At 42.5% G+C, this 15,138-nt stretch overlaps 2 protein-coding genes across 3 annotated transcripts in view; both read left to right on the top strand.

Moving 5' to 3' along the window:
* Positions 1-15,138, top strand: part of SYS1 (SYS1 golgi trafficking protein) — a 398,294-nt gene that overhangs the window by 198,042 nt on the left and 185,114 nt on the right. The window lies entirely within an intron of this gene.
* PI3 (peptidase inhibitor 3) lies at positions 2,175-4,628 on the top strand. Its single transcript, XM_050806610.1, has 3 exons — positions 2,175-3,094; positions 3,947-4,222; positions 4,454-4,628. The coding sequence occupies exons 1-2, from the start codon at positions 3,016-3,018 to the stop codon at positions 4,219-4,221; spliced, it is 354 nt and encodes a 117-aa protein (XP_050662567.1). The 5' UTR covers positions 2,175-3,015; the 3' UTR covers position 4,222; positions 4,454-4,628.

The following is a 15,138-nucleotide window of genomic DNA, read 5'->3' as shown; positions in this document are numbered from 1 at the left end:
AGTACTGGTGATATGGACTGTTTCCAGTATGTTGCTGTTAAAAACAGTACTTTTGTGAACATTATTGTGCATGTTTCTTGGTAAACTTGTGGAAATATTTTCCTTAATTAAATCTTTAGGAGTGCAATTGCTGAATTATAGATTGTGTACACATTCAATTTTACTAGCTGATGTCAAACTGTTTTCAAATAAGTTTCACCAATATAGACTCTCATTAGTAATGCATAAAAGTTTTCTCTACCACAAATCAATAAGAAAAGATAAACAACCCATTCAAATCTAAAATAAAAGTTGAAATTAAATAAATAAATAAATAAATAAATAAATAAATGGTAAGATACTTGAATTGGCACTTCACAAAAGAGGATAGCCAAATGGATAATAGAAATATTAAAAAGGTGCCGGGTGCGGTGGCTCATGCCTGTAATCCTAGCACTTTGGGAGGCCAAGGCAGGTGGATCATCTGAGGTCAGGAGTTCGAGACAAGCCTGACCAACACGGTGAAAGTACAAAATACAAAAATTAGCTGGGCATGGTGGCGTGTGCCTGTAATCCCAGCTACTTGGGAGGCTGAGGCAAGAGAATTGCTTGAACTCGGGAGGCGGAGGTTGCAGTGAGCCGAGATCGTGCCATTGAACTCCAGCCTGGGTGACAAGAGCAAAATTCCATCTCAAAAAGAAAAAGAAAAAGAAAAAGAAATATTAAAAAGGGGTCAGCTTCACCAGTTATTAGGAAAGTGTAAATTCAAATCACAGGAAATCCCACAAGATGCCCACCTGAATGGCTAATGAAAAGGCAAATTATATCAAGCATTGGTAAGGTTATGGAGCAAATGGAATGCTCACACATTGCTGATAGCAGTGTAAATTGGTACAATGATATTGGAAAATTGATTGCAGTATTTATGACAGCTGGATGTATCTATACTCTGATCTGTACTCTGGGATCCAGCAATTCCATTCCTAACTATATATCCAAAATAAATGCATACCTATGTTCTCCAAAAGATATGTACAAGAATATTCATAGCAACACTATAATAGCTAAAACCTAGAAATATCCAATGTATATTGACAGTAGAATGAATATATAACATTTTTGGTATTTTTCATAGAATACTGTACAGCAGTGAAAATGATGAACTACAGGTGTGGGCTTCAAAACGGATGACTCTCAAAAATATAATGTTGAGCAACATAAGCAGGACATATGAACACTACACCTTAGATTTCATTTACATACAAATTGAAAAGTGTACTAAACTGAATATATATTTCAGAATACAGACAGAAGTGGCATAACTATAAAGGAAAGCAAGGGCTAATTACCACAAAATCTCAGAAAGCGGTTATCTTTGGGGAGGAAGGAGAATGAAGCAACTGAAGAGAGGCATGAAGCATAGATATAGCAAATATTCTCCTCCTTTACCTGGCAGCTCATTTTAATGCTATTCTTTAAATAGTATAGGTATTTTCTCTGCACTTTTTATTTGTTTGTGTGGCTTATTGTACAATGAGCTTTTGTATGAAGTAGTCAAAAGACTTCAACAGTCTGACATTTGCTTATATTTCAGTCAATTTCAGGCTTGGTGGGCATGCGGTCAGAGTCTAAAGAGACAAGGGGTGGGGATTTAACTGGCTGGATTACTGTCCAATAATTAGTTTGTTACCTTCCCTGCCTTAACTCCACCTCAACTCAGTGACTTTCTTAACTCAGATTCTGTCCCTGACCATACCCAACTTCAGGATATTCGTTTCTATTACTCAGAACTTTTGGTAGCAATGACAGAATAGTAAGTCAGACTAGCTGAAGCAGAGGGCTAATTTATTGCCTTATAACCCAAACATGAGAAGGGTGTGTGAAGAACTGCTCTCAAGGTGAAGGAGGGAAGGCTGGCTGTGTCATCTGAATCTTCTCTCACCATCACTTCTCTCCTTGTCTCAGTGTATTAGGGTTGTTTTTCTCAGACAATTGATCTCCACCCCCAGACTTAGATCACTGCTTCTGGAATTCGGTGGTTCATATAGATCACCTTTGCCAAAAGAAGGGACCCCCTTTTTCTCCTTTTATTACCCATTCAAACAAAAGATTTTAATAGACCAGACCAAGTCTCACACACAACACACACACACACACACACACACACACACACACACACCCCTACCTGTGGTCAGGGGTCAGGCTTTCATGATTAGCAGTCCCCCTTAGACTCACAAGTTGACGGTTCAAAGAGACAACAATTCTTCACAAGAAACAAGGTGCTGTTCAAAGAAGTGGGGAGGCATGCTGGACACACACACTGTAGATGTCCAATGTATACATGATTTGTGTTTTCTACTCTTTTCTGATTATTTTCTCCCTACCACTGTGATTTTAAGGGCATCATCCCTCTTCAGACCTAGAATTACACCTTTCAATTACTTTTTTGATGCATCTGAAAGGTCGTCTCTGAAATAGCAAGGTGCAATAATTAGTCATTATATATTCAAGGCAAATTTGTCTTACAGAGTTTTTTGCAGGACCAGGGAAGAAGGAAGGAAAAGCCCAGTTTGATGCTGGGAGTGGTGAAATGATAAAGTAGATCTGGGTGGGGTTTGCAGCACCAGAGCATAATGGGGAAACACCTTGATTTTACAATCAAGACCGGATCTACCAGTGACTTGCTGAATAACCTTTGGTGATTCCTTTCTCTTCTTGGGCCTCACTGTATTTCAAAGCATGAAGAATTTCATTGTAATGTTGCCTAATAAGTGAGCCAGCACTTCTACTCTGTGAGAAAGTAGGAAAACTCTTGGGACAGTCAGAGATGATGCGATGTAATGTCCATTAGTTCTCCCTGTGAATAATCCTTGGGGAAAGCCCCCAGGTCCCTCCCAGAATGGGGTGGATATTTCCCAATACAGCTAAGGAAATGTCCCTTGTGAATACCACAGACCCGCCCCTGGAGCCAGGCCAAGCTGGACTGCATAAAGATTGGTATGGCCTTAGCTCTTAGCCAAACACCTTCCTGACACCATGAGGGCCAGCAGCTTCTTGATCGTGGTGGTGTTCCTCATTGCTGGGATGCTGGTTGTAGAGGCAGCTGTCACGGGAGGTGAGTGAACAGGTGGCCTGCTAGGCTGGGCTGGACTGAGGGGAGGCCCTCTGGGACACCCTGGGCCAGGACAGGGAGCACTTCTGAAGCAGTAGGCAGCACTGGAACCCAGATTTCAGCTTTCTGGCCTTTGCCATCATATCCAGAAAAAGCAGAACTTTGGCTGGCGGACTCCACATGCTTTCCACCCCAGTGACTGAGACATCAGGACTGTTGGTGGAAGTAATGTTGGTATGTGGCCTTGGCCTCAGATGTCAATACCTGCGCAGAATGTGCAATAAAATAATGAACTCCAGGATTTTAAACCTTGGGTGTGGACACTGTCCCTTCTTTCTCTGCTCCATGATAGCACCAGAGTAATCTGTACTCTAAAAGGAGGTTAAGAAACAACAAGGCTTCAGGAATCATGTCGTTTGAGGACCCCCATTTTATAAGGAGGGAACCAAAATGTAGAAATGAGTGAGCAATTGCCAAGGTAACTCCCAGAGCCAGGATGGGGCTCAAGTCTCCTGGTATGTGGCTCGGGGTTCTTTCCTATTCCAATGTGCTTCCTAAGAAATGACAATGTATTCTGTTCACTGCTGGTTGTCACCCCAGTCTGACCATGGCTTCTAAGAGACTTGGAGTGGAGGAAGGGGGAAGAAACAAACACCCAAGGGAATGCTGATCCTGTAGACTCCCCAAAAAAGGGAAGAGCCTTCCAAGAGTGTCGCTCCCCCATGTGTACCTTCCCTACTCAGGTCATGGTTTGAGGATGCTGCGGTAAGCAGTGGATGGACCCAGGACAAAGACATGGTAGCTGAAGCAGGGGCTTACTGGGTATAAATGTGGGCTCGTTTCTTCTTTTAACAGTTCCTGTTAAAGGTCAAGACACTGTCAAAGGCCGTGTTCCGTTCAATGGACAAGATCCCATTAAAGGACAAGTTTCAGTTAAAGGTCAAGATAGAGTCAAAGGGCAAGGGCCAGTCAAAGGTCCCGTCTCCACTAAGCCTGGCTCCTGCCCCAATATCTTGATCCGGTGCGCCATGTTGAATCCCCCTAACCGCTGCTTGAAAGATACTGACTGCCCAGGAATCAAGAAGTGCTGTGAAGGCTCTTGCGGGATGGCCTGTATGGTTCCCCAGTGAGGTGAGCACTAGCTGGAGGAAGAGGAGACCCCTGAAGACACAAAAGAAGGCTGAGCGGTGGGGAACCATCCCAGGTTGGTGGGAGGGAGGTTGTGGCAGGGGACAGAAAAACTGGGAGACTGAGGGGTCTGAGAGGCTATAACCAGTACCGAGAAGGATGATCTGGCCTCCTCACTGCCTCTGAGTGCTTCGATGTGCTGACTCTCACGTCTGATTCTCTTCTCTTCCACAGATGGAGCCTGTCCTTGCTGCACCTGTGCCATACCCAGAGCTACAGGCCCCATCTGATCCTAGGTCCCTGCTGCCCTTCCCCTTCCCACACTGTCCATTCTTTCTCCCATTCAGGATGCCCAAGCCTGGAGCTGCCTGTCTCATCCACTTTCCAATAAAGAGTCCCGTCTGCTCCACTTGCTTCTGGTTCCTATGATTTCTGGGCTCCTGGACGCTTTGGGGAAATGGGTGTAGAATTGGGACTTCTTCTGTCCAGTGAGGAGGGGAAAGGGTCCCATGGTGAAAGAGAGCAGGGTGCGGGGAGGAAACAGTAGGCCCGTCACTAGGGCTTCATATTACCAATCCAGTAATCAGCCCCAGCGCTGCCATCTCCTTTTCACCAGGAAATGGAAATCTGGAAATCTTGCCTTTGGTCAAGGAACAGGAAAAACACAAAACACAAAAAATAAATAAACGTTACATAAACCATAAGGAGGTCTTTTGTTTCCCAATCCACCATCAGTCCTGACCTGGCTACTGTCGGCCTTGCCAGTGTGACCAGCCAACCCTTATGGCTGAACCTACAGCTCCCCACTTCCTTCTCATTAACGTTTCCCAGGGATCTATATTTTTTCAAGACAACATAGAAAGGATGATGTTACAGATGCTGTGAAATTCCTGCTCTTTAGAATTTCACTGGTTCATGCCTGAGATTCCTCCATGATGTAGCATTCCTTTAGGTTAAGCAATATCCTCTTCCAGATTTCTGTTTTAAGATGTGAATGAGGGCCCGGCGCGGTGGCTCACGCCTGTAATCCCGGCACTTTGGGAGGCTGAGGCGGGTGGATCACAAGGTCAGGAGATCAAGACCATCCTGGCTAACATGGTGAAACCCCATCTCTACTAAAAATACAAAAAATTAGCCAGGCGTGGTGGCGGGCGCCTGTAGTCCCAGCTACTCGGGAGGCTGAGGCAGGAGAATGGCGTGAACCCAGAAGGCAGAGCTTGCAGTGAGCCGAGATCACACCACTGCGCTCCAGCCTGTGCAACAAAGTGAGACTCTGTCAGAGGTTGGCAAGCCTGTCAGGGAGGCTTAGACTGTTAGGCTATGAGATGTGTGTGAGTCTCCCTATGGGTTGCTGTGTGAGCAGCTTTGAGCTGGGACCTCCGCTGATGGGGGCCGGAGCTGAATCACAAGGCAGCTTTCAGGTTCACTGCCCAGTCAGTGAGCAGAAGGGCCTTTCTGCCAAAGCCCTAGTGTGTGTGATTCATTCTGGACCCCACAGCAGATGGGTTTGATTGCAGGCTCAAGGCCAAATGTAACCAAACTCCTGAATGACTGGGCCATTTCTGGGATTAAACTCTGGAGCCAGCTCAGCGGATCAGCCACGTGGTTGTTGGTCTGTACTCTCAATATGACCCTCCAAGGTCTTGGGCTCCACCAGAGTTTCACAAACTTCCCCCTGAATCCAGATCCAGAGGCTCCCAGAGAGACTTTGGACTGTGGAGGAGTGTAGGATTCTTGTCATTCTGGTGGGACATGAGCAGGTGCCTTCTATTTCACCATCTCGGTTACATCATTCCGTCCAGAGGCTCCCAGAGAGACTTTGGACTGTGGAGGAGTGTACTTGTCATTCTGGTGGGACATGAGCAGGTGCCTTCTATTTCACCATCTCGGTTACATCATTCCGTCCAGAGGCTCCCAGAGAGACTTTGGACTGTGGAGGAGTGTAGGATTCTTGTCATTCTGGTGGAACATGAGCAGGTGCCTTCTATTTCACCATCTCGGTTACGTCATTCCTTCCTCAGCAGTTTTTTCGGTCGATTTTGCAAAGCTTTAAGTTTTACAGTGGGGCTGGAAAGGGCAGGAGAGTGTGAGTCCCAGCCCTGGGATATGTTGTTTCCTCCCTTTTCACTGACAGGTATTTTGTATTTTTGGCATTCTTTGTTTTCAAGTTATATGGAGGGTGTGGTTTTGTTTAGAAATTTCTTAGTGGTAGTGTTATTTTATACCTCTTGGGGAGGAGATTGTGGAAGTTACTCATTCTTCCTCTTCTGCCTTCTATTGTCTTCAACTACCCCCCAAAAATCCCCTGGAACCTACTCTCTGAAAGAAGTTGGAGAAAAATTATTAATGCACTTGAAGGAGATAAAGAAAAAAGAAAGCATAAGTGATGTCTTGGGTGAGTTGAAAAGAAGCTATTTTTCTTGCTTCCATTTCATTGCTTCCCTCTGCAATAATTCTGGATGTGATCCATGCATCGGATGTGTCCTCTAGACACAAACCAGATTTCAAAAGCAGAAATGGGGTACTAGTTCTCCCAACTTCCCAAGCAATGAGAGGTGCTGTTACTAGGGAAGACAGTCTTGTCCAAGGAGTGCTGGAACCAGACAAGGGCTTGGAGACCCACGACCTCAAAGAGAGGTATAAGGCCCTAACATGTTTCACTTTGCTGCCTCTGCATGGCCTCCCTAGAGATATTGACACTTGATGAACAAATCTTAAATGGCATAAGGGACAACAAAATGACTGTGGGAAGGGAAGATGTCATTTCCCTCCTTACTTTATCCAGCTTGCACAGACCCCTGAAGGGAGAAATGCATTTCCTAATTTCACTCAGTTAGTCAAGCCCAGAAAAGAGCTGGTTCTCTGATTCCCAGACATGGGTTCGTTATACAATTGTCTGAAAATAGCTGACTTGATCAAATTGTTTCAAATGTGATTTCTATGATTCCAATTGATGTCTCAGTATTTGTCTCCTAATACTTGGAGTCTTCCATTGTTTTCCAATTGTTTGCTCTTTTTTCTACTAGGTGTCCATAATATTTCAATTGATTTGTAAGAGTGATTCTTATACACAGAAAAGCCACCCTTTGCTCTCATACATTTAAATTTATTTTTCTGGTTAGTTGTTAACCATTGTTTTAGCTAGATTACATATTTTAACCTTACAAAGTTTTTCAATTTCTGTAAAGTCAAATTTTTAAAATATTCTTACAAAAATATTCTCCAGTTGAGTATTTTACCAGAAAAATACAAATTCGCCAGACTTTGAGGGTAGCAAGAGTTATGGTGTCCTTGTGAATGTAAATCTCCCAAGGTATTCTTACAAAGCTATATCACTACACAGAAGAATGAGAAAACCTCAGAAATATCATTTCTTCAACAAAATCTGAAGTCAGAGAACAGTAAAAACTTCAAATTATACAGAAAGAACATCTGATTTTCAAAGGAGAGCTCTCTTGAACTTTTGCCTCTGCCTTTTTCAGAGGAAACAGTGGGGTCCAGAAATAAGTGTGCAAAGAATGAAAGAGCCTATGATTGAAATAAACTCATTCCCAGAAGGAAGATGTCCACATATGAAAACACAGGGAAAGAGTCCTGGAGGCTCAGAGCATTTGCTAGACTTTCTGTGTGCCGGCGCACAGTCCTTGCTGCTGTTAACACTTTACTAGGGTGCATTTGTCACAAGGAATGAACCAGTATTGCTACATTATTATTAACTAAAGTCCAGACTTTGTTCATATTGCCTTTGCTGTTACCAGGGTTCTTTTTGTTTCAGGAGCCCATCCAGGACAATGTGGATTATAATTAGTGGTCATGTCTTCTTAGGCTCCTCTTGGTTGTGACAATTGCACACATGTTCCTTGTTTTTGCAGACCTTGACAGTTTCGAGGAGTACTGCTTAAGTATTTTATAGAATGTCCTTCAACTGAAATTTGTCTGATGTTTTTCTCATTATACTGGGATTGTGGTTTTTTGGAGGAAAACATCAGAGGTAAAGTGCCCTTCTTATCACGTAATATCCAGGGTACTGACTTCAACATGACTTACTATTGATGATGTTGACCTAGATGGCCAGGCTGAGGCAGTGTTCATCAAGTTTCTACACTGAAATTCAACTTTTCCCCCTATCCTTCCACGCTATACTCTTTGAAAGGAAGTCACTGTACAACCATATATAAGATATTCCTTAAAGGGGAAGTATCTAAATAAATAGTTTGGAATTATACTATAAGAATGATAGATAGATAACTATAATTATTATTCTATAATAATTACAGATAGAATATAATAATCTATAAATATCTGATGTCAGATATTTGCTTATTATCCCTCATTTATTTACTTAATTGTTTATATTAGCGTGGACTCATAGATATTTATTACATCATTGGTTATAACTTGTTTTGTTGCTGAAACAGTAAGAAGGACACTGAACATTAAAAGTCACAATTATCAGTAAAGATATTAGTTATAAGCATGTAAGCACTATATAGCACAAAAAACACTTTTATAAAGAAGAAAATATGGGATACACCAAGGAGATATAGATAAAAACACACTAACAGTAGGAGAATTGAACACACTGTATTGGTACAAAACAAACCAAGTGGACAAAAAAGTAAACAAGGATACAGAGGACACACCCAGGCCTTAAATACTTGTATCAACAAAAATGAAACAATAAATGTAAATAAATCAAAATTTCAACAAAAAAAGAAAAAGAATAAGGTCAAAAAAGCAATGATAAAGATAACAGCAAATGTTTGAGGTCAAGAAGAGACAAACATTAGCTCTAGTTAATAGATTTAAATATTGGTTTTGAAAAAATTACAAAATAGGCAAATCATTTGCTACTATAGTCAAGATGAAAAGGAGTGAAGCACAGCTGAATAAAATCAAGTATAACGGAGGGAATCACCACTGAAAGAGGGAAAAAAGAAAGCCTTGAGACTCCTTTGTAGACCAGGTTCCCTTCTCACCTCCTGGCTGCTGTCCTGACCCCCAAGGTCCTGAGGATGAGGAGGCTGGGCAAGGGACAAGGCCGCTGGTTGTCATCTCTCTGGGCATTGGGTAAGGGCTGAGAAACCTCCTATTCTGTATCTTCCCTAACATACAGCAGAGGCTGTGAATTTCAAGGATCATGGTGAATAATGTTTTAGCTTTACTAAGCAGGGCTCCAAACAAACATCATGATAATTAAAGGGCAGACTTTCTAAGTAGCATGTCCGCTTAGCCAAAAGAAGAGATTTATTCTAAAGTTTTAGCAGGATATCCTGTCCTGAGTAGGGCATAGTTACGCCCAGGAATGAGAATGTGAGTCCTACCACCAGGTAAGCCACTGACTTCAGCACTGATGGTAGCTGAAGGTGGGGTACTTTAACATGGAAATACAGGAGGGTGATGATGAGAACCAATCGCCACCCACACAACAACTGCAGAGGCCACGGCTATTGTGTACCCCTTCCCTTCCACCTTCTTATGGTTTATCGCAGAGGGAGAGCCCAGCAGAGCCTGGAAGAAGCTTCCCAATGTGTGTGGAGCCCGGATCCCAGCAGTGCCGGGGTGCACTGTGGCTGACAGAGAGTTACTGCTTGGATCCCCCTTCAAGGAGCACCTTGTTGCCCAGCTGCGTGGAGTGTGGTTGGCTAATTGCTGCCAGCCACTGCTCGACCTCAGGGACAACCTCAGTGTTTGAGCTGAGATCACACAGAACCAGGGACCTCCAGCCAAAGGCAAAGTAAGGCTATAGTATGAGATTCTACCCTTCATGCCCAGTGTTGAACTCCTCTTATAAAAAATTCTTGCTCCAGAGCTTCCTGTTGGGCTGACAGAGATGTTGTCAGGACAGCTTGGCAACGGCGTCCTTTGCCTAATCCTGCTTCCTCGCCTTTACTTTCACAGGTGTGACCTCACAAGGCAACTTGCATTCTTAACTCTGTCTCAGCCCCTGAGAACCCTGAACTTGCTGAATAACCCAACCTTCAAAACACGGTTCACAGAATTCTGAGAAGCCTGAAGATTCAGGATCAGGACCATTGTAAGATATAAGAGTGTCTGGGTAGCATGACAACAGCCAGAACCACATCTCGACAATTGTGTGATGTGTACACAGCTGCTGCAGTCCTGGACACTCATTCCTGCCACCCATGACTCTGGAATTGGGTATTGTTGTGAACAAGAAAACTACTTTGTTCTGGGAAAGAATGCCCCTTCATCCTTGCTTCTTTGAGTCACTCAATGGAGAGCTAAGGTGACATATGGGAGCATTACATTTGCTGAGCATGTTAGTGCAGCCCTAGGCCTCAGGAGGGAAGGAAAGTGCCCCCTGGTTTGTTCTGTTTTTGCAGTAGGAGCCCAGCTCTGTCACTCAGCAAGTCTCAAAGATAGCCTTAAATAGGGAGATCCCACAACATAACAAGGGAGTTCCACATAGTGGACAGTCAAAAGCGTGGATGTATCTCCCATACCGTGGATCTTTCTAGGGTTCCAAACTCCCCTTGAAACGTACACGTTGGCAGGTATAAAGTGAACCCCACAAATGTTCACCTCTGGAAATAGAAGGGACGCTCCCTAATCACCATGGAAATATTCCTAAGAATGTGCCTTTTCTTATTGGGCAGAAGTCCAGCTATCTTTTTTTTAATCAGTTTCTTCAATGGCAGTAATTTATTTCACAAGGTCACCTTTAATGGGCCTGACCCATTTTTCTGCCTATATTTTAATCACAGGCTGCATCTTCAGCTTCTCCAGCTATCTAGAGGATAAACTAGATGATACTTTATCCTCCCAGCCTACTGTTTAGTGGGTTTATGGGCACACTCATTCCTCAACAATACCGGTCCCACAGTCTTTTTCTCTCCAGTCGCAACAGACCATACCACTGCTGCCTCCAGGCATGACAACACCATGTCTGGCCACCAACATTGACAAATTGGACACCACTTCCACTCTGCTCCCTGGAAATAGATGCTGTAGCCATTTATGCCACTGCTGCCGAAGTAAACTCTCACCACCTCCAGGTCTGCTTTTTTCTATCACCAATTCTCAGTCCATTGCAGTATGTACCTCCGACTGTCTGAACCAGTGCATGTGCACATGTGGAGGCTGCCAAGAAGTCAGAGAAACAGGCATATGGACTTTGCAGCTTTTGCTGGGAATGGTGCTTGTATGCTTAGAGGCTAAGACATGAAAGTTGTCCACATCACCATTCTCATCACATCGTGAGCACTGGAGCACCTCCTATGCCCCTCCTTTCCTTCACTCTGTGTTCTAGCCCCAGCTTATGACCTACAGTTTTAATCAACTGGAAAAAGGAAATGGAGATTGGCGATAGTAGGGACTCCACCACCTCTTGGCTGGATTATCTAACCCACTTACTTCCTTGAAAAGGCATTTACAATTCTGGATGCAATCATGAGGGGAGATCAAGAATGATGAGAAAGATGAGAAGTTCAGGGGCTGCATGATATTACTGAAATTACACAGAGACTCTAAAATGGTGAATCACTGCCCAGAATTTGCACTGCAGTCAGAAAAGATATGGTCATCCTGGGACAGCTCCACTGCTACCGTGTTCCTCCTAGAGGCATAATGTTCTCTAACAAAGCTGTTTTTGCTGAGACTGGAAAGGCTGATAACATATTTGCAGACTCTGTGTGCTCCATGGGGGTTGAAAGCAGGGATCACTAATGATAAGTTTTGAACAACCTTCTTAGGCCTTCCTTGTCCAGTACCTCCTGGGATGGGGACACTCTGTTCTAGCCAGCCATGTGTATCTGTCTCTTGGAGCCCAGAGTGATAAGCATCATGCACAAGTACCAAGTGCTTCTCAGCTTGTAACAGATTCCAACTTTTCTTGAATTTGAAATTGGAAAGTCCCTTTGAAATATCCAGACAAAACCCCCCGTTTTGTGGATGGGAAAACTGGAATCCAGGGATCCATCAAAGTTTACTCTAGAAATCAGGGGCAGAACTGGGGCTGGGAACTATCTATTCTAATCTGATGTCATTCCCTTAGGTAGAATGTTGAAAAAGCAGGAGGATTCATTAGCCTTTCAAAAAAGACTAGTTGAGGGGTTAATTTGCCAAAAAGCACAGTGACAATAGGAATTCCAGGGAAATAGAATGATCCAAGCCAAAGTGTGGAATCAAAGAAAAATATAGATTTGAGGAGATCCCAAAGAAGTCAGCAACTCAACTGTAAAGTGACACTCCACAATATGCTAATTCTGCCACCATCCAGGTCTTCTGCATCACCTTGGTGTTCTCACTTGCAGTGTGCCCACTGCACGAGCTTTCTGCTATTCTACTGCACATTCACAGCTCACTTGGAAGAAACTTTAGTAAGATTCTTGAAATCTTTCTCACAGCAAGAAGAGTCCTAAGAGACCAAGCTACTCCTTTTATAATAATTGAGACACAGACCGCTGGCAAATGAAATTTGCCCCAAATTTGGAAGACCATCTTACAGGAAAGACAACAAAAGATTCATGTGTTTGTTTTAACTTGGTGTGATTTTATTTAATTATGGATGTGGTTTTATTTATTTTCAAATATGTAGTAGCTACTTGCATTACTTTTTAATAAACCATATGTTCATAGTCTATGTTTATTTTTCTATTAGAAGATCTATTTTCCTTATTGTGTTTTAAAAATTCTTTCAATATATTATAGAATATCTCTATTCCCACCGTATATGTTTATACATTTTTTAAATTTCTGTTTTTTTCCTGTATGCATGATTTTCCCTGTAAAACTTTTTATTCACTTGTAGTTAATGATATTAATTTACTTCAGAAAATCATTCACATGTAAATATTCTACCAAACTTGTCTCATGTTTACTTTGAATGCTTTCATAGTTCGATCTTTATGTTTAAATCCTTGACCACCTAAAATGTACTTTAAAATAATGGGTGGGGTGGAAATCCAGTATTTACTCCTTAAATTGCTGGCAATCAGTCTAAACATCATTTGCTGAATTACTAACATTTCTTAAGTGATGTGGAATTCTGCCCTTATCATTTGTAAAATTCTCAAAGGCATTGAGTTTATCTTTTATTCCATTGAGATGTGTGCATTTTCTCACCATTACTGTATGTTCTAATCATGTTGACATATTTTTGTGATAATTATGGTGGAATTAAAATTTGTCATGGGTAACTCTCCCATGACAATTTATCATCAATATTTTCCTGGAAAACCTCAAATGTTTACTTTATCAGTTGGTATGTTCAATTTCATTAATCATTAGATTTTTATCTCATGGGCTAACTTACTCTTCTTTGTTTACCACTAAAACCCACGAAAATCTCCTTTTTTTTTTTTTTTTTTTTTGTTGAGACAGAATCTCACTCTGTCACCAGGCCAGGCTGGAGTGCAGTGGTGCAATCTTGGCTCACTGCAACCTCTGCCTCCTGGGTTCAAGTGATTCTTCTGCCTCAGCCTCCTGAGTAGCTGGGACTATAGGTGTGCACCACCACACCCAGCTAATTTTTGTATTTTTAGGAGAGACGGGGTTTCACCATGTTGGCCAGGATGATCTCGATCTCTTGAACTCATGATCCACCCGCTTTGGCCTCCCAAAGTGATGGGATTACAGGCATGAGCCACCACACCCAGCCTCCATTGTTTTTAAGAGCACTATTAGGCTGGATATTCCTTATACTCTGTTCCTAATACTGTCAGTTCCTTCAGGAGGACTTTGGAGCTCTCTGTTCTTATAGCCTGCCTCTCACTTTTGGAAAATCACTGAGTTCTTTCTAAGGAGCTGTTTTGGAAAGAATGGTTCACTTTTCTCAGAGCGACAGCCCTGCTTTACCAAGTGGGTTCTGGCCATGAGCAGTAGTATCCTCTGCAGTTGTTGGCAGGCATTCACTGGCATGAAAACTCTGTCCAGCAAATGAGCTGTGCCGAGGGCTATGGGGGTCTCAACATTCTTGACCTACAATGCCTGGGGTAGAACCTCTTCACTACAAGTAGTGTTGGGTGGAAGAATGGAACTCTGTACCTCTTCATCACACTGGAATCTCTGCAATACAACCTTGGAATGGATTTGAGAGAGGCTGGCAACCTTTTGCCTCTGGTGAGATATCATAACCCTTTAAAGGGAAGTGAGAGGAAAGAGGTTCTCCCATTTCTTGGCTAGATGTGCCCTGAGTGAAACTTCCCTCATATTGAGCTAGGATATAGAAAGTATAGAGTGGGTTATGACTCAAATGCTGTAGACACTCTGTGTTCCTCCAAGGTTTAGTAGAGTTTTAAAAATAAATGTATGTACTTAAGACAATTCCCGGAGACTTCAAGTGGCTGTTCTAAAAAATAACTTTTATCAGGTATGATTGTTTGGTTTGAGGGTATTTCCATGGATCTCCTCACACTGCTATTCCAGAGTAGAAGTCACCAGGTCACTCAACTCTTAGTATTATCTACTGGAAACTGGCTAAGACAGTATTTATGTGCTTCTCTCACAACAACAGAAAGTTAACTACATGACACAATGGATATGGCAGTTGGCTTGACTGCAGTAATCATTTAACTATGTATATGTATATCAAAACATCATATTGTATACCTTAAATGTGTACAATACAAATAAAATCTGAAAGAAATAAAATAAAAATAACTTTCACCAGCTGTGGTTGTTGGTTTGGAGTCATCCAAGGGACTCTTCACACTATTCCCTAGCAAGACTCGCCCAATTACTTTCTTCTTAATTACAAAGAAGTCTATTTGGCTCTGTGAAAATGAAAAGTGTCTGACTGGTTCACAAAACCACTAGGAAACCCAGAAATTCAAGTTAAAAGAAAAGGCAAAAACAAGGAAGTCATTGAATGCAGAATCACAGTCAAAATTAGTCAGATATTGGCCTTTGTGGAGCTCATTGGTGCCACCTCGGAGTAGATGGAGGTTACATGTCTC

Source organism: Macaca thibetana, chromosome 10, assembly GCF_024542745.1.
Source record: "Macaca thibetana thibetana isolate TM-01 chromosome 10, ASM2454274v1, whole genome shotgun sequence".
NCBI classification, from domain to species: domain Eukaryota; kingdom Metazoa; phylum Chordata; class Mammalia; order Primates; family Cercopithecidae; genus Macaca; species Macaca thibetana.
The sequence above is the reverse complement of the archived record's forward strand: the minus strand, read 5'-3'. Positions and strand labels throughout refer to the sequence as shown.